The 20,220-nt window shown below is 40.3% G+C and overlaps 1 protein-coding gene across 1 annotated transcript; it reads left to right on the forward strand.

Annotated features, from left to right (window-relative positions):
• The first annotated feature begins 3,498 nt into the window (after positions 1-3,498).
• WDR76 (WD repeat domain 76) lies at positions 3,499-18,062 on the forward strand. Its single transcript, XM_063448697.1, has 13 exons — positions 3,499-3,639; positions 4,879-5,181; positions 5,787-5,876; positions 7,476-7,534; positions 10,859-10,988; positions 12,081-12,182; positions 12,292-12,338; positions 12,688-12,841; positions 13,631-13,789; positions 15,130-15,347; positions 16,400-16,552; positions 17,008-17,061; positions 17,446-18,062. Exons 1-13 carry the CDS (start codon positions 3,571-3,573, stop codon positions 17,699-17,701), a joined length of 1,794 nt encoding a protein of 597 aa, XP_063304767.1. The 5' UTR covers positions 3,499-3,570; the 3' UTR covers positions 17,702-18,062.
• The last annotated feature ends 2,158 nt before the right edge of the window (positions 18,063-20,220 follow it).

Below are 20,220 nucleotides of genomic sequence, written 5' to 3' on the forward strand. Positions count from 1 at the left end.
TCAGGGTGTTAATTCTTAAACAAAGATCTTAACCAGAAGATCCTAATTTCCTCAAAGGTAAAGAAAGAACTAGCTTGGTGGCTAGAAGATCAAAATCTCTTCCTCAGTTTTCCTTCGGGCCACATTCATTGGATAACAATTACTACAGTTGCCTGTCAGATCGGGTTGGGGTGCACACCTGGGTTCTCTTCACATTCAGGGCCTTTGGAGTCACAGTCAATGTCCCCTCCAATGTCCTGGAAATGAAAGCAGTGTTCCAAGCCTTTCTCAGATTCCCCTCTCTGAATCTCCAATGGGTCAAGGTCAGGGTAGACAATACTTCGGTGGTGGCTTATCTCAATCATCAGGGGGAACAAGAAGCAAACAGTTGATGAGGATTCTCAGGATTTCTCCTCTGATGGCTTGGGCAGAAAGGAACCTGGAAGGCTTGAAGGCGGTTTATCTACCAGGGAAAATGAATCAAATTGCAGACTTCCTCAGCAGAGTAACCCTGAATTGAACAGAATGGTCCCTCTCTTCAAAGGTTTTCCAGAGCATCATTCAACATTGGGAACTCACTCAAGTAGACCTCATGGCAACTAACCTGAACAACAAGGTAACAAGGTTCTATTCGCGGTTCTTCGACTCTTTGGCAGAAGACAGGGATGCCCTGCCCTGCAAATGGAGGTTCAGCCAGGGATATGTGTTTCCCCCAACCCCTCTGATTTTTCCTCTATTAAAGAGGATTCATCTAGAACCAGTGATCATCATTGTGATCATTCCCATTGGCCAAGACGTCCATGGTTTCCACTTCTGAAGAAGCTATCCCAGGAACCTCCTTTGGATCTGTCGGGTCATTCTCAGCTGCTTCATCAAGGTCTGGTATTCCATGCCGCATCCTAATTGTTGAGATTGATGGCATGGAAATTGAGAGGCAACGACTCTTAGACAAGGGGTTTTCTGCCTCTGTCACGGATACCCTTCGTCTACTTCGTCAGCTTATCATTGGGGTATATTCTGTGAGTGGTGTACTTGTCACAAAGTTCCTTTTTCAAACTCCAAATATGAGCAACATTCTGCAGTTCCTACAGGATGGATTTGATAAAGGTCTAAGTATGAGTTCTTTAAGAGTTCAGATCTCTGCTCTCTCCATTCTTTTGGACAAGAAACTGACCTTTGATCCTGATATTAAGTCCTCAGCACCTCCCTGGGATGTGACTCTGGTTCTTCAGGCTTTATCAATTCCTCCCTTTGAACCTCTGAAAGGAATTTCTATGGCTATATTGACTTTAAAGACGATTTTTCAAGAAGATAGGGTCATTCTATGGACTATTCCAGTCTTTGGACCTAAAGTTGTTTCTTCCTTCCACGTCAATCAGGACATTGTTCTTCCAGTCTTTTTTCCCAATCCTTAATCAGAAATAGAGGAAAGATGGCATTGCCTGAATTTAGTGTGTTGTTTATCTACTTATATACAACGTAATTCTGATATCAGAAAATCCTCAGACTTTTTGTTATTACATCAGGACATTCCATCAGGACACAAGTTGGGACAAGCGTCTTCCACCTCTTCCATTGGGCGTTGGATCATATCAGCCATCCCCCAGGCTTACCAGGCATCTGGAGTTCCTATCCCTTTGGGTCTTCGGGCTCACTCCACTAGAGCTCTAGCCTCCTCTTGGGCAGCTGCAGCCAATGTTTTCCCTGACCGCATTTGTTCGGCAGCAACCTGGATGTACTTTAATACATTTATTCATCACTACCGGTTGGATGTTGCCAGAGCTTCTAGTTCTGCCTTTGGCAGAAGTGTTCTTTATTCAGCTTTATAATAAAATTTTCTTTTGCATTACAAATGTTGGCTGGTATATATATATATATATATACATATAATAGAAAATATATATGTAGATAAAAAAACAGATAAAATTTGTATCTTGTGATACCTTTTTAATACAAATGTTATCTGTTTTTTACATCTACATCACTGGACTAATAAGGCTACAATCTCTACTTGAACACTAAATATATATGTGTGTCCTCAACCCCCTCTGTTCCTGTACGTCCAGTGGTCTGATCTCAATTATGTGTCTGTTATTCCACCCATTGTACAGCGCTACAGAATTTGTTGGCGCTATATAAATAATAAAATAATAAAATAATAATAATAATAATATATTTATAAAACAATTGACTTTTATAATGATATAAAATATATAGTTTTATAAATATTTGCCCTGCAAATAGCGGTTATTTATGATGATGTTATTTTTGACCACTAGGAAAGTATTTAAACTTCTTAATGTTTTCCATGATTGTGGAAAAACGCATTTTCAATGCTCTTGCTTTTTTGTGAAGCTCGACAACCTTTTCCCGCACATCACAGCCATATTCCATTGGTCTTGCCCATTGTGATGAATGACTAAAGCAATTTGGCCTTTGTGTTACCGCACAATTTGGCCTTTGGGTATTTAAACCCATGTGAAACAGGAAGTCATGGTTGAACAATTTCCAGTTCCTGGTCACCCATGTGTACTAAAAAATTATATCAATGGGAATATAATTCAAATATTTATTCTCATATGAATTCATATGTGTGCCATTAATTGTGACACACATATTTTACAAAGTTTTTTTTTTTTTTTTAAACCTGTGTTGTTTTTGCAATTGTTTTATATCCATGAGAACAGGGTATTTTGTGTATTTTTTGAACAAAAGATCAAAAGGCTAAACAATAAAGACACATTTTCACAGCTTTTTTTGCTCACATTTACCAAGTGTGCCAATGTTGGTGGAAGACACTGCAATAAAAAATTATGCTATGTCATATGAGGCTGACAATAACACACTGACAGTAAATTTGACCTGTATACATACACTAATAGCAGTAATGTTATAATATATGATGCAGGTATGTACACACAAGCTGGTAAATACTGTAGTGCAAGCTATATTTTGCTTATTATATACTTAGAAGAAATATATTCCTTTATTAATTTATCAAGGCTGGAAATTTGTAGTTCTATACTACTAGCCAGGCCTTAAAAGTTACTAGCCACTGTAAGCCATAATAGTCAACCCAGTCAAGTTTGAGCCCTAAATACCTAGCAAAAATAAGAAATGTTCAAATTACAAGTCACCCTATGGAAGTGAACATGTGACCTGAACCTCTTTATATAATGATACGCTTTAAGGAAGTTCCAACAATTCATACATTAGTAAATAATCCTGATATGATTGCCAGATCCTCCACTGGTCACATATAATTTATATTTACTGATTGGGAACACATGATAACAGCTGTATGTATAATTGATATGCTGTAAACAAGCTGGCAAGTACTAGTTCTGTCAGTGTCAGTGCTGGTTAGTTATTCCTGAGCTGTAACCATTCCCTCTCTTCTGGCACTGTTACCATAGACACAGTATTCTATAGTATTCTATGTCTATGACTGTTACCTAACACTCTCTTCCGCCAATACTCTTCCTGCCCAGGCAGGCTTCTGACGTCACATCCGCCCGAACTAGCGCTGTTATGCAAGCAGTGTGGCGCGAAAAAGGTTTGTGCTGAGAGTTTGGAATACCGTCACTTGTCATGAGTGCCAGCTGTACCCCACCGCAGGACAGGATGGGTAGGAGAAAGAAGACCTTACAGGAGCAGCAGGTAAAGGAGACCGTGGGGATATAACTCACAGGGCTCTGCATTGCCCTGTCTATAGACTGACTGTGTACCTACATCAGGGTAAAGCTGTGTATCAGTGTTATGTATTGACAGGCATAGTGTCACAGCGTATTTATTAGCGGAGACATTGTCCTAAATGTCAGGGATTTCTGGGGTGCAGGGGTTAGAGTCAGGCATTTCTGGGGTGCAGGGGTTAGAGTCAGGACTTGCTGGGGTGCAGGGGTTAGAGTCAGGACTTTCTGGGGTGCAGGGGTTAGAGTCAGGACTTTCTGGGGTGCAGGGGTTAGAGTCAGGACTTTCTGGGGTGCAGGGGTTAGAGTCAGGACTTTCTGGGGTGCAGGGGTTAGAGTCAGGACTTTCTGGGGTGCAGGGGTTAGAGTCAGGACTTTCTGGGGTGCAGGGGTTAGAGTCAGGACTTTCTGGGGTGCAGGGGTTAGAGTCAGGACTTTCTGGGGTGCGGGGGTTAGAGTCAGGCATTTCTGGGGTGCGGGGGTTAGAGTCAGGCATTTCTGGGGTGCAGGGGTTAGAGTCAGGACTTTCTGGGGTGCGGGGGTTAGAGTCAGGCATTTCTGGGGTGCGGGGGTTAGAGTCAGGCATTTCTGGGGTGCGGGGGTTAGAGTCAGGCATTTCTGGGGTGCGGGGGTTAGAGTCAGGCATTTCTGGGGTGCGGGGGTTAGTCAGGCATTTCTGGGGTGCGGGGGTTAGAGTCAGGCATTTCTGGGGTGCGGGGATGTCTGGGGTAGGTTTAGTAATAGTGGGTATTGTATCTGGTCTAACGGCTGTCACCTATTCTTCACTTTAATACTCGGCTTTAAAGGGTCATCATATTAGGTTATCATCACTGCACAGGGTATGAGCAGACAGTACCCTGTTCTCACTGTCAAATTAATTTACAGAAATTGCTGCAGCTTTAAGTCTCATCCTATAACGCTTAAAGAGCTATTCTAGTAAGTGATTTTAAGTTGCTCTGAAATTTGACAAACTTTGGAACGGAGACTCGAAATAGAGTGCCAAATGTAATGTTTTACTATATTGAATTATAAAGAAAAATACATTCTTTCCAGAAATGTCTCTATAAAGCAATCGCGTGCAGTTTGCCAGTTGAATATTATACATGCTATATTCTTATACCTATGTAATGGTAATACGAGATGGTAATAATCCAATCTCGTGCAGAATTAAGAGTATTTTTTATTTATTTAAATGTTACTGTGTTTATAGGAAACTACACCAGTTGACAGAAAAATCTCTGAGCATGCATCCCAGGAATCAAACTGTGAAAGCAGTGCATTATCACCTCCTAAAAAATGGAATTATAGGCAAAAACGAAGTCGGCATTTAGAGTGTCAAGAGGAAGACATCCCAGAGAAGAAACAGTGTTTTGCAAGAGCGCACCCAATTGTGATGCTGACTCGAGTAGCAATAGAGTCCTCAGCCAACACAACTCCACACACAGTAGAAAGAAGCAGTGATGAGCACTCTGATCACACGCAGGAAACTAATGATGATAAACAGTCTGATCAGGTAAACGCTGCTACCTCTCAGTCAAGCATTCCCAATCCACATTCATTTCTTCTGCATGAGAAAAATGTGTGATTTGAGCAAATGCTACCAAATGAAAGTGGCTGCACTATAACCATCACTCACTCATTCGTATGGAGGGTTGTTCTCATGATTGTGCAGTGCGTCATCCGTGTTTCAGAAAGACTATGGATTAACTAAGATATCACAACCAAGACTATGGATTAACTAAGATATCACAACCACTTCCTAGTTGAAGTGCATTTCAGAGCAGGGAGCAAAACCATAAAAAAAAAAGCAAAAAAAAACATTCCGTGTGTGTATACAACATACAAGATCCAGTGCACTCACTCATTCACTAAACTGCAATTTCATAGCTTAGTTTTGTTAAAAACACCTAACCGAAGCAAAAAATAATGAGGGTTTAGTTACAGTGTATGATCATACGTTGCATAAGCCTGCCACAACGTCCGTGTAACCCATGGATCTTGAATGTTGTATGAATTGGCCCAAGCAGCACCCTTATAATGTATGCATGATCAGGTGAGTGCATATATGATGGCTTTTGTTTCCTCCCATGTAATTATACTTTAGTTTTGTCTTTACAGGAGCTGCTAGGCCTTTCTCCATATGAAGTTAAAAGGCTGAAAAACATTAAGGAAAATGCCAAGTTTTTAAATTCTTTAAAACTGCTTGAGGTTTGTATTTCATATTTTGTTCAACTTCTTTTTAAGTATCGTTCTATTTGAGAATCTGGGGTGAAGTGGAGAAATACATATATGCCATTCCAATCTCCAAACAATGTAAATTAAGGAATGGTGTAACATAGTACAATGAGTGCTTGACATTCAGTTTCTTAAAGTTCCTGAGGCCATATCTTTTCTCTGGCTCTGTTGCCCTGTCACCTAGGACTTAATTGATTAAACACAGAGCTATGATATATCGGAAACTCAGTTTTAAAAACCCAAGCATGACTTTTAACAGTTTGAATTTCCCATAATTTGGTGTTCAGTGATTAACCTCCCGGAGTGTAGAAACTAAAAAAAGTGCAGAGGCGGGCTACAAAATTTAATAAAAGGAATGGAACATATCAGCTATGAAAAAAGGTTAACAAATTTAAACCTATTTAGTTTAGAAAAACATTGCCTGAGAGGGGATATTATAACATAATACAAATATATGCGGAGCCAATACAAACCATTGTGTGGAAATCTATTCACAAACCTTACTTTACATAGGACACAAGGTCATGCGTTTAGACTGGAAGAAAGAAGATTTCGTCTAAGGCAAAGGAAAATTTTTTTACTGTAAGAACAATACAGATGTTGAAGTTTTATCAGAGTCCCTACAGATGTTCAAACAGCTACTAGATGCATACTTGCAAAAACAGAATATTCAAGGATATACTCTTTCATTGTAGAGTAATAACTGCTTGATCCAAGGATAAATCTGACTGCCATTCTGGGGTCAAGAAGGAATTTGTTTCCTAGGTTGCAAAATTGGAAGTGCTTCAAACTGTTTTTTTTTTTTTGCATTCTTTTGGATCAACTGCAAAAAACAAATGTGAGGAAGGCTGAACTTTATGGACGCAAGTCTCTTTTCGCCTATTTAACTCACGTGACCAAAGTGAGTGGTGGATTCAATGTAAACAGAATATACAGAGATTATTTTGATTGTTGGCTTATTGGACATGCTTCAGATATAATGACCTAAAGTTCACATACTATGTAGAATAATCAGAGATATAATCTGGTCATAGTGTACATTTTTAAGCAAATATAAAACAGGGCTTCTTTCATTGGCACTGCTGAGTATGAATATGGAAATGTATTTTCTATTTGTGATTGACAACCATGATAGCATTACCTAAAGGGTAGCCCCTCCTATCATTGCAGAAGGACAATGTAAAAACTGAAATTAGTATAAATAGTGCTGCCCACACCTTATCGGGCAATCAGTGTAACTAACTGTATTCTCACCCAGCTGATGGGCCTCACACTGCTCCCACCCAGCTGATGGGCCTTTACAGGAGAGCCAGTCCTGATTACTCTCAATGTGGCATACCTTTGATTCATGTGACTGCAAAGAGGCCTCTGCATCCACGTTTTGGCACGAGTTCCAAATGTTCCCCATCACTGTTCCATGTGTCAATCAGGATATTGAGTTTATTTATTTTTAAAATCGTTTCCTTGCTTTGACCAGTAAATCTGTATCCAATTTCTGGTATAAGGGCACAAATTCATTAATTGTATAACATTGATTTGCATTTTATTTATTTAGTTTTTAATCTTTTCTAGTCTGCTTCAGTTCTCCGTTCTTCCCCAAACAATCGAAGAAAGACTAGTGGAATCAAAAGGTATGTTTTGTTTTAATACTGTTTAATGTTTGTACCACAGAGCGAATAGAGCAAGACTCATTTTTTTTTTTTGTCAATCTTTCTTTTATTGAGGCAATAAAGGTACAATACAGAAGAGAAAGGAGTGTTAGAGAGTAAGCACATGACATATACATCTGCAATGGTACATCAACTCCAGTGTACGACAGCCTCATTTTTGTTTTTTAAGTAAAACAGTAAAAATAAATAAATAGCAAGGTTGGTAAGCTCCACAAACTCAGGCACATTATCCCAGACAGTGATATGAATCTTAGCTAAGCAGTAATACGTTGTCTATGCAAGTGTGACGACAGTGGATATGTTAAGTTTGCGAACTAAACAGTTAATGGAAAGCAGGATACAAGTCAAGTGTTACGAGTCACACGTGAGTAAGGCAGGCAATATACATTGATCTAAACATAAATATCACTGCATGCGAGATTCACTAAACTGGTTAACTAGCGGTACACGTTTGTTACATAAGGGGAGCAAATTAAGAGAAACAATTAGGCCTACATGACTGACTAAACACACTTAACAGTAAATGCAAGTTAAGCAGGTGGCAGAGCGGTTAATGTGAACACATGAAAGTAATACGTAGCCATTGATATATAACTCGTTGCACGTGTATGTGAAAATACTAGATGCTATATACTAGGCACAAGTTTCTACATAGCTAGTGAAACTATGCAAGCAATCGTCAGTCTACATGCCCTGCCATTCAATAATGCTGGGTGTCATTTAAAAGTCTGCCATACGCTAAGAGAAAGTGAAATATAATAAAATAAAGAGCTTGTCCATTCGCCTACCGTTGAGCAATAAGGTTTCAACATTACGCTTCGTCTAGTCGCTTTATCTATATGCATGCTATAGCTAATTACTAAAACCAACAGGTAACTTAGAAGTGAGGTTACAAACGGAAGTCCAGCCAAGGGAGGTTGTGTAGCCGAACAGGTTATGTCCCAACAGTCCTTAACCAGGGGTGGTGGTAGTGAGACAGTCTGTTAGCGGGGTTAGTTCAGCCTATCCCGCTGCTGGGTAGAGCCGTCGTGCGTGTCTGAGGGGTGGGAAAGACGGCCTCGGCAACTGGTAAATTCCACAGGGGTACGACTTGGTGCAGACTGGTGGCAGCTGTCTGCCAGCTCCAGGCCCCTGTGAAGGCCTTCACCTGTATTCCACCGACTCGGTTGCTCAGAGAGGCCGGGTCGTCCCTTCTTCGGGCGCCATGTGGGGCTCGGATGTTCTGCCGCCGCCAGCGGCGGGTAAGCCTCCGGCGGTGTGGTCGGTGCCTTGGAGTCTGACTCCATGTGGTCTTCGGCCTGGGAAGGCATTGTGGGCGGCCCTCAGTACCGCGTCCCCGTCGTTGTGGGCAAAGCTCTGGACCGTGAGGCGCATCTTTGGGTCTGGTCAGGACTCTGCTGCTTGTGTGAGGTGGTTTGGTATGTGTTTGGTGCACCCTCTGCTTGTGGGGTCTCCCCGCTTTGTGCTTACCACTGGCTTTAGCGATCTTCTGCAGGGTGATCAGTCTGCGTGGTCCCCGCGGTCTCTTGCGTTGTAGCAGGTTTGTCTGGGTGTTCGGTAGCTTGGGGCGGTCCGCGGGTTCACACGGGCTGGTCTGGGTAGGTGCTGGGTTTGTCGTGTGCTGGTTTGAGGTTAGTGCACTCGCTTGTCGCGCTGCAAGTTGCGCCCAAAATCTGTTGAAGATCAGGTCTAGCTTTGCTTGCGTGATCGCTAGGTGGTCTACTGGCGTGGGATTCGTTATACCCTCTGCCATCCGGATTGCACCCTGCGGCTCTGCTCGACAGGTATAATGTATGGTGGTGGTCTTAGCTTGGTGGGGACCGGGATGACCCCCGCCGGTCCATAGGGGGGGGGGAAACAGGGATTTCGCCTGTGCCTTGCGGTGCTTTGGGGCGGCGGGAGAGCGGCCGTCTCCCCCGCGTCCACCTCATGTGTAGGCCTCAGCGGCAGTATGGTCGGGACTCGGGTGTATGACCTCGGGAGAGGCATCATCCCGTAGGTCTTGGTGTCCTGAGTCGCTTGGAAACCGGTAGAAGTCGGATCGCTGGTTCAGATTAGTGGGATTTGGCGTTATTTGTGTGAAGTTGCAGGAGCATCGGCAACATGCGTCCGCTCCGCTCTGCTGTCAGGCCCCGCCCCCCCAGAGCAAGACTAATTTATGTTCAAGTGCATTTGCAAGAGGAGTTGTCCAATAAACTCCTTCTAAAAAGAAAACTCATCAAATGTTCACTTTTTTTGTAGGTTTTATTAAATTTAATGAAAATTGATTATACATTTTACAATTATGTATATTGATTTTCTCCCCCCCGGCTGAACAGCCATATTGGGTCAGACTGTCTAGCTGCTGCTCAACCTCACTTGGCTTAGCAGGCAAGTTACAGCATAGTGTATTTACTATAGTTCCTCTCTTCTCCACTAGTAATTGAACTTTGATCACACTAAAGTCTGCTGTAGGCTCTAGCAGGGAACAAGAAATTGCAAATTAAACACACTGCAGTAAGAGAAACTAAACAAAAACTAGACTTTTTTGCCAGGAAGTGTGTAGGAGTAGGCTGTGTGTCACAACGAGGGGAGGTGTGGCGATGACTGCATAAGCATAGTTAGTTAACTCCTAAGTGGCAGAGAAGTGACCTGTGACACTGCGTGGGCACGATCCAAACACCAAAACTAATTAAGCTAAAGTAATATAGTGCTACGTGTCCCTTTTTATAAAGGCTGGTATTGTTATAAAATGCTTGGGTTTCTTGTTTGCTAAATAGTACCTGGAAGACCTTTTTTCAAATTCCATCTGTTAGCTGTAGTCTGAATTCACAGGGCATCTTGAGGAAGAATCAATTATTCTAAAGTATTAGTTTTGTTCTCCAACTTCGTTACTTTAGTTTAAATATTTAACACACACTTCTCTGATATTCTTTGCATGTTTGTCCTATGAGAAAGTTGTACAAAAGTATCAAGACATTTAAAGGGATACTCCATAACATAAAGTACTCAAGCTTGCTGAAGTGCTTTGTGCCAGGAGCATCAGCTCTTAATTGCCGTTTATAAAGATACTGATTATTATATAAAATCAACACTTTTATAACTAAATTCAAAAGCACCACCCTGACTGTCTGTCAGAGAGCTAAGGAGGTTTTCTTACTGATTCTGTTCGCTCCACAGGGCAAATGTAAGTGGCAGGTATGCACCCACAGAGCCCACTTTGGGGAGGAGGGAAGCAGTCAATGGGTAAAGATAGGTATGTTGGTGGAATCTATGAAATCCATTAAATTATTATTTTTTTTATAGGGAGAAAAAGGTAAAAATAATAGAGGAATCAGCAAGACGCCGCTCCACAAGACTGCAAGGAATTAATAATCCACTTACTAATAACACAGAGCAGTCAAAGATGCCAGAGCCGGTATTATTGGAAGAACATGTGAGTAACAGTACACTGTAAGACTGAATAAGGTAGTATTATCATAATACCCTTTAGAGGGCGCTGTAACATCACTACATGTGAGTGCTTTTACAAGGTATTGTCGACTGCAGTGTAGCGACACAGTTGTCTTTTAGGTTTATGGCACATTGATAACTTGGCGTCTGTGTGCTGCAAATGCATTGTGATTGATAAGCTTGCAAATTTCATATATTGATTGGTAGGAGTAATCTGAGTATTTTATTAGGTTGCATATCACTCCGCATTGCAGAAGTTTATTAAATAATGACCAAAAGAGAATCATCACCACTTCAGGACATCCAGCTGAATAAAATGTAGACTTCTATTAGGACAAAATAGTTAGGGCAACAATGCAGTGCTATAAAAACTGGCTTTCTATAGTGTGGCTTACTTTTGGCCTGTAATGATAAATGGTCTTCACATCTGACTAGGACAACCGTGAATTATATTTTTTCTTTTTGTTTATTTTTTTTATGTCTGCTGGCAATGTGCATATGTACTTAATGCTTCAGGGAATTTGTATAGTATTACGTCTGAAGAAGGGACCTAAGTGTTCTTGATATCTTGCAATATGATAAAACTAGTTGGCCAATTGCACAGCATTTTAACAAAATGTATATTATTGTATGCACTTTGCGATCATATATTCAGGGTTATTCACTAAAGTGAAAATTATCAAAGAGAATTTCACATGTGAGATCAATATAGTTGAACTGGAAATTTGGCAATTTTGGCCTTAAAGGGACACTAAAGATACCCAGTCCACTTCATCTCATAGAGTGTATTTGATTGGTGAAGCGTGGCAATTTACTGTGCACAAGCATGGCAGCCGTGGGGCACCAGCGTGCTGTGTGGTTTAATGTAAGTAAACTGCATCTATTTAACCCCTTACCGGAGTGCATGATGCCTAAATAGTGAGAACTCTAGAACACTGTTTGTAATCCTAATGTTACAGTGCCACTTGAAATTTGAAATTCACTGTGAATTCCTGTCAATTCTCTCCATGTTTGTTTCTATATATGCTGGGCATTCTATCTAATTCCTTTTTTTTTCTGTTTACCATCTGTTAAGCCTATGAAGCCTCCTGGTCCACTCGAGATGATGCCAATCAATTTCGTGGAGGGCAGTGGCACATTTGAGAACTTTGTGAAGACATGGGACTCTATCAGTCAGGTTATTTCTTACTTACTCTAATTGTATTGTTCTGTTTGTTAACAGTTATCTCTGGTTTTGTGCATACTACAATCATCTAAGCATAATACATTTGTGTTTAATCAAGCAGGAGGTCACTGGCAGTTCCAAGACAACACAATCTGCAGACTTTAAAAGGTGGGAATATGATTTATTATAGCATGGTTTAACCTGCAAAAGACTACAAATAGAAAAAAAGAAATAACTGTGAATTGCACACTGTTACATTTCTAGTAATCCTTCAACATTATGTTGTCATATTGCCTATTCACATTTAATTTATTAAACTGCAAGTATTAGTATCTGTGTTGAGTTAAGAGGAATCAGAAAATGCATTTATATTCTAATCGGCTTTAACGTTACTTGGGTTTTGTGGTGTTCAACCTAATGGGAACATTTAGCAGCCAGCGTACCAGAAACAGGCAAACATTACTAAATATGTTTGATTTTTGCCTTTTTACATGGTTCCTTCTTTTTGGTCCGTCAGATACGTATCTGGTTTGAAGAGCATGTCCCTATTAGATAATGGAGTTGCAAAGGTTGTTCGCGACCGTATTTTTTCTGTGGCTGTGCATCCATCTGAAAGCCAAATTCTTGTAGCAGCTGGAGACAAATGGGGTCAAGTTGGGCTTTGGAACCCAGTGAGTATTTTTTCCACAGCACTTTATGACTTTAATAAGTGATACCAATTGATAATTGTCATGGAAAAAACTTTTTGCCAAGCTGCGACAGTGGGGAGAGTGTGAGCATGAAAGGTTTAATAGACCAGGTCATTAAAGGTTTGATTTGGATACTAGAGCCTAAAGACCACTTTGGATTAGAAATGTTGTGCATTACAGTATTTATATTATCCAAAACACATATAACAAATTACAAGACCATATAATAAATATAAAACAATATTACAGATAAAATAAAAAAATCATGGGAACTTAAGTCCAGTAAATGTTGGAAGAAAATCTTCAGAAGACATTTGCATTGGTTAGGCCAGTTTACAGCTATATCTGTCCTCCTATTCAAGCCAGTCCCATTGATTACATGACTAGTTCAAGACACCTTCATTCCACACTGACTAATGTTCAAATTTCTACTAGCACATAATTATGACCTCCTTATCTTAGGCAAAATAGTAATATATTCTCATTCTTGTGTGGTGGAAATATTTGAACACCTTCTCTTACACAGTGTCACCAAATATTTTTATTACAATATTTTTAAGATTATTTTTCAGTGCATGCATTTTTCATTAGTTCTAGCAGCCTTTACATTGCAGAAATGTCATCATATATTATGTCTAGTGTTCCATGAACTTTGTAATCACTTATCAGCTTCCTGTGTCCTGCAAATCTTTTCTGATTCACAAAATGTGCATGTGTTCCATCCTCACTGTTGCCAACACTGCATAATGCCCATATTAATTTTCATTGCAGAATCACCAGTCTCATGATGATGGAGCGTATGCATTTACCCCTCATTCCCGACCCGTTTGCTGCATGTACTTTTCCCCTTCAAATTCAGCACACCTGCTTTCACTCAGTTATGATGGCACAGTACGCTGTGGAGACGCAAACCGCTTGGTCTTTGAAGAGGTAAGATCACTTACCTTGTGTTCAGAATAGCCTGCTACATGATTCACAGTGGAAACAAACTTCCATAAACGTCTGATTCACGTTTATCTAATCCTTTAGATTTTTCTAGGATCTTCTAATTCTTTTTTTAAATGTGCAACTGTTCACTAAATTTAAAATAGTAAAGTATATTATAATTGGAAAATGAGGAAGCATAAAAGTCTTTTCAAACCTGTGTTTGTTTTTTGAGGTTAAAGGGACACTATAAGCACCCAGATCACTTCAGCTCATTGAAGCGGTCTGGGTGCACTGTCCCAGGTCCCTTAACCCTAAGCAGGTAATAATTGCAGTTTTTTTTTTTAGAAAATGCAATAATTAGCTGCTAGGGTTTAACCCCACCTAGAAGGACTTGCAGTGTCAGTTAAGCGACCAAAGGTCCACCTAGAAGTCCTCACGCTATGCATGGGGATGTTCATTGTCATCCAAAACTCCATTAGGAAAGCATTGAATAATGCTTTCCTACACAGGTAAGTGACTGAATAGGGTTTTTACCCTCTTCTGCAACACAGGAGGGGGCTTTGACCGAGAAAATGAAGTTAAAACTACCTCCCCCAAACAACACATGTCTGAATGGATGTTGGAGGTGGCAAGTGCATGGTGTCAGACCTTCCCAGTCACACAAGGCTTGTGATGTTAGCATCTTGTATGATCTCTAGATGAACAATTATCTTTCCTTCTTAATACTTGGGTGTCTCTTGGATGACAAAATAACTATGTATCTATGTAGTAGATGTACCACAATGAAAACATGCATGCATTTATTCATTTATTTTTTTCTTACATGGGGGAAAAATAACTGTGTGCAAAAGATGTAGACTTGGTGTGTACAGCCTGTGCAAGTCTTCCCCTCTTTCTCTGGCACACACTTTTCATCTGTGCCAGGAAATTCTTCATTTTGAGAAGCCTTTGTGCCGGAGCACTTGTATAAACTGTCACAAGTAACATGCTAAAGTGCATCGTGTGTGGAGTATCTGAGTACAGGCAGGCAGTGTAGGATGTTTATATAAAATCAAAGAGTAAATATGGACATAGACAGACAGGTGTTGTATGAAGTGTTTCAGTTGAATATACAGAAAGATTTATTGAGCTGCAAGGCTTGCAGGGAGTTAAATGAATGGACTGTGGTGCAATCCATTAATAACCAAATTAATACAAAATCTCTTTCAATCCAACAAGCAAATACCAGAGAAGACAGCCATGTCGACAAAGCTGCGTTATTACAGCGATGGGAATCGAGAATCCTTAATATGTTTAAACAGAACTTGATTCTCTTGCTTAAGATTTACTATCTTATTTTCTAGATTTACCGAGATGCAGAAGACTCTTTTTCTTCATTTGATTTCCTGTCACCAGATGCCTCTGTCTTGTTGGTCAGTCATTGGGATGCACATTTATCGCTTGTGGATAGTAGAACGCCAGGAACATCCTATGAACATCGAACAAGCCTAGGAATGAAGAGTGCCCGCACTGTGAATGTGCATCCTGTAAACAGAAACATTTGTGTTGTAGCAGGGGCATGGTAAGAATGGCTGTTTAATTCTCAACAGGTCTTTAAAGAGTCTCTAAACTTAACACTATTTTTATAGAAGCCAAGAAAATAGATAATTAAGTCCACTTTAAACTTTCAGAGCTGTTCTTGTGTATAATCACCCATCTTTGATGTTGGAGAGCTGTTTGTGGGCTCCTCAGAAATCATAAAGTGGGGTGGCAAATATTGGGCAGAATGCAGGGCACCAGTTATAGAAAGATGCATGCATACATAGAGGATTGTAGAGTAGAATTATATTTTTTTTCATACACTGAACTCTTCTGTGTAGAGCAGCAGCTTTGGATGCATTGCACAGATTTTTCAGTTTATTTCTTAGTATTTCTTCACAGCTTGTAACTGAACCATGACGTTGGCAGTGCTAATACAGTTAACGCAATCTAGGTTATTTTTATTATAAGTCTGAAGCACGACCAAACTGACGGAATAATAGTGACTTGGCAAACTCTATTACCTTGTTTTAGTATTAACTGTAATATCCTTCCATTTCCTCAGTGTCCTTTCTGATTATTTTAGTTCTGTGATTACTTCTGTTCATTACTGACAACACCGTGGCTGTTCTGATTATTAAGAGACCCTGTTAGAAGTATGATCTCTTTCTCTGATGCTACTTATTAGATCGCTGTGTAAATTCAGATTAAGTATGGGGGTGTAAAGTGTAATGCAAGACACATTTGCCTGTTGAAGTGGAGGTCTGTCTGGCTTGTGCACACGTCACATAAGCAATTGGCAGCAGCATCGAGACAGTAACCTGATTCCAATCCCGTAATCATTCCAATTTTACATACACAGTGCCCTTCAGGAAGTTCCAGCTGGTAACTGTATACAACAATCCTTCTCTGCTGAGTGTGCACAATCTTTTATTTGCCAAGGCCAGATTTAGTATAGGCATCTATCTGTGAAATCTGTGACATTTTATTGTAATATAAGTTGAAACATTTTACTGCAGACTATGCAGCTGCACTGATTATTTGCCCCCAATGTTGGATCTTGTAGACAGTGATTTTTTTTTTCTTTTTTCGTAGTGATGTTTGTATTTATGATGTCCGAAAGCTCAACAAGAAGACGACACAGCCAGTGCTCTCATTGATTGGTCACACAAGAAGTGTAGCATCTGCATATTTCTCTCCCGTGACGGGCAACCGAATTTTGACCACGTGTGCCGATGATTTAATACGGTAATGGCAATTTTTTTTTTTTGAATCAGGAGCAATAATCTTGGTGTTTATTAATTGTGGTTATTACCTGTGGATTAGGCCGGTACTGTAGATCCATACAAGTGCTTTTTTGTTTTATAAATGTGATAATAAATTAATGGCAGATGTAGAGAATAAACTAAATATCATCAAGAAAGAAAACAATTTGTGTAACAATATAATATAAAGTATGAAGGCTTAGCCAAATCCAGTTAACTGTGGAGGCGGGTGGTGAACCAAGGTCATACAGCGAACAGGACCATTGACCTAGCCTGTGAATGTGGGAGGGTACTGGGCATAGGGAAGAAGTGATTAATACAAGAAAGAAGGAAATCGTGTGGTTTTCTGATTACACTGCTCCTGTCCCATCCTCGATCATTCGGTGCCATACACAAGGTTTATTAACCAGCAGTCTGATTTTGTTTTTTTCTCTGCAGGGTGTATGACAGTTCCAGTCTGAGCTCAGTGGCTCTTCCTTTTACTTCACTCAGGTAAGGTGTACTACCATTTACAAGTTCTGAGAGCACATGTATAGCATATTATTCTAGAATCACAATTCAGTTTATAAAGACCTTATGCCAGCATTGATAGTCTTTTATTAGTGTTAACATCCCTACGTTGTTTCTAAGTGAGCAGCCTTCACGTTTCAGACCAGATTGTTAGTTCAATCATTGGTTCAACATAGAATGATAAGAAAAGAGAATAATTATGTTAAAAGCTCCAGGGGCCATTGAGCACCACTAATCAATTGTCACTAACTAAGCCCCCTTCACAGTATTTGGTAAACTATTGTAAGCATTGACATATCCCCCGGAGCTTTGGCAGCCTAAAGCTCCTTTAAGATCAATTTTGATCAACCTTCATATCTCCTCCAGGCATAACAACAATACAGGACGCTGGCTGACCCGTTTCCGAGCAGTATGGGATCCCAAGCAGGAAGACTGCTTTGTAATTGGCAGCATGTTAAGGCCCAGGCAGATTCCGGTTTTCCATGAGAATGGGAACCTTCTACACTCCTTCCAGGACTCTGAATACCTTGGCTCTGTGTGCTCTATCAATGCCATGCATCCCACTAGGAATTTGTTAGTTGGAGGAAACAGCAGTGGCAGACTGCATATCTTCTGTGACTGACACAAGAAACTTTATTTTTTTCACATTAATCCTTATTCCATCAAGATGAATACACACCAAGTTTGCTTTTTATGAGCTTGTCTGGTGTAAATAAACCTTAAATAACTATCCAGAAATAACTCGTAGACAGGTATTCATAACTGTAAGAGCGAAAAATGTTGTAGGGTGCTCCCTTACTTTTAGCCCTGCCTATTCTTTTATTTTACATGTTAAACCATAAAAAGCATACCGTTTTATGCTTGCTGATATATAGTTTTAGTGGATGTTCCTGGATAAAGATTTTGTGTTTTAATTCATAAATAAAATGCCAAGCGGTGTTTTAATGATAAAAAAAAAAAAAAAAATCCATCAGGGTGTGTTCCTTTTACCGTATATACTCGAGAATAAGCCGAGTTTTTCAGCACATGCTGAAAAACCCCAACTCGGCTTATACTCGAGTCAGTGTCTGTATTATTGCCATAATACAGACTGGAGGCTGGCAGCGAGTGCTTACCTCTCCTGCAGCTTCTGTCAGCTCCCTCCTCCTCCGCGCCGGTCCGTGCAGCACCTCTGCCAGCTCCCAGTGTAAGTCTCGCGAGAGCCGCGGGGTCATAGTGCGGCTCTCGCGAGATTTACACTGGGAGCTGACAGAGGTGCTGACCGGACCGGCGCGGAGGAGGAGGGAGCTGACAGGAGCTTCAGGAGAGGTAAGTAAACTCTTTGCCAGCCCCCTCCTACACAGTGCACACCACTGGACCACCAGGGAGTGAGAGCCCCCCTCCCTGCCATGTATCAAGCAGGGAGGGGGGATGAAAAAAAAAAAAAACATTTAAATAATAATAAAATTAAAATAAATATTTTAATAATAATAATAAAAACAAATTTATTAAAATAATTAAAAAAAATAATAATAAAATGTCCCACCTCCCACCATGGCTCTGCAACACACACACACACACACACACACACACACACACACACTGCATTCATACACACACACTGCATTAGGGATCGACCGATTATCGGTTTTACCGATATAATCGGCCGATATTCGGTATTTTCGGCAATATCGGTATCGGCCAATTCAGATACCGATATTGTCGATAATACCTCCTAGGACCGCCAGGCTCATAACAAGCCCGGCGGTCCTGGGGGGGCGGGCAGCAAGCGCTGACTTACCTTGCCAGCAGCTCCCCTGTGTAAATCTCGCGAGACCCGCGGCCAGAGAGCGTTACACTGGCCGCGAGACTTACACTGGGGAGCTGGAGGCAAGGTAAGTCAGCGCTTGCTGCCCGCCCCCCCACAGTTCAGCTAATGCCACTGGACCACCAGGGACTGCTATATCCCCCCTCCCTGGCCAGGCAACAAGCAGGGAGGGAAACAAAAATAAATGATAATTAAATATAAAAAAATAATAATAATTTTATATATAAAAAAATATTTAATAAAAAATGCCCCCTCATACACACTCCATTATATACACATACACTTCACAAACACACTGTGTGTTTGTATAGTGTGTGTATATAATGCAGTGTGATTATATAAACACACTGCATTATTTAAACACACTACACACACACTGCATCCACAACACACACACTACACAAACACACACTGCATCCACAACACACACACTACACAAACACACACTGCATCCACAACACACACACTACACAAACACACACTGCATCCACAACACACACACTACACAAACACACACAGCTCCCCTGTCTAAACACACTGCATTCACTACACATGGCATGTATATTTTGTGCATTTACCTTTAGAAATAGTTTTTATTTTCCAAAATGGTAAATGTACAGAATATCGGTATCGGCTCTAAAAAATCAATATCGGTCGATCCCTACACTGCATTCATACACGCACTCATACACACACACACACACACACACACACACACACACACACTGCATTCATTATATACACACACTGCAAATAAACATTAAATTAATATAATTTTTTTAGGATCTAATTTTATTTAGAAATTTACCAGTAGCTGCTGCATTTCCCACCCTAGTCTTATACTCGAGTCAATACGTTTTCCCAGTTTTTTGGGGTAAAATTAGGGGCCTCTGCTTATATTCGGGTCGGCTTATACTCGAGTATATACGGTAACTAAGATTATCATGTTTATATTCCTAAACTTGGGTGAAAGTATGAACCTTTCCTGATCCATTAATATATGTTTGCACTTGGAAAACAAAAGGTCGATAAAAATTAATTGACAGCTGCTCATTTCTATTACATTACTTTGTATAATGTGAATGTAGTTTAAAGCATGCTACAAATCTTAGGGAGTAACTGATGTTAAAGCAAATGCCTCTATTTTTCCTTTAATATATGGTTTGTTATGAGGGTTAACTACCTGTTGTAATTGTTTAAAAAAAAAAAAAAAAAAGTGCTTTAAAAAAAACAAAAAAACATACCAACCTGCGGTCTCAAAAATAAATGTACAGGATCTTGGAATTTACCATTGCCAATCTAAGTGTGTCATTGCATTTAAGTAAGTACAAGTC

The sequence above is a fragment of the Pelobates fuscus genome, chromosome 3, assembly GCF_036172605.1.
Source record: "Pelobates fuscus isolate aPelFus1 chromosome 3, aPelFus1.pri, whole genome shotgun sequence".
In the NCBI taxonomy this organism is placed as follows: Eukaryota; Metazoa; Chordata; class Amphibia; order Anura; family Pelobatidae; genus Pelobates; species Pelobates fuscus.

Coding starts and splice junctions, on each gene's coding strand:
- WDR76 (XM_063448697.1), top strand. CDS start 3,571: ATGAGTGCCAGCTGTACCCCACCGCAGGACAGGATGGGTAGGAGAAAG. Junction 5,877..7,475: donor ATTCTTTAAAACTGCTTGAG/GTTTGTATTTCA, acceptor AATCTTTTCTAG/TCTGCTTCAGTTCTCCGTTC. Junction 12,842..13,630: donor AAGTTGGGCTTTGGAACCCA/GTGAGTATTTTT, acceptor TTTTCATTGCAG/AATCACCAGTCTCATGATGA.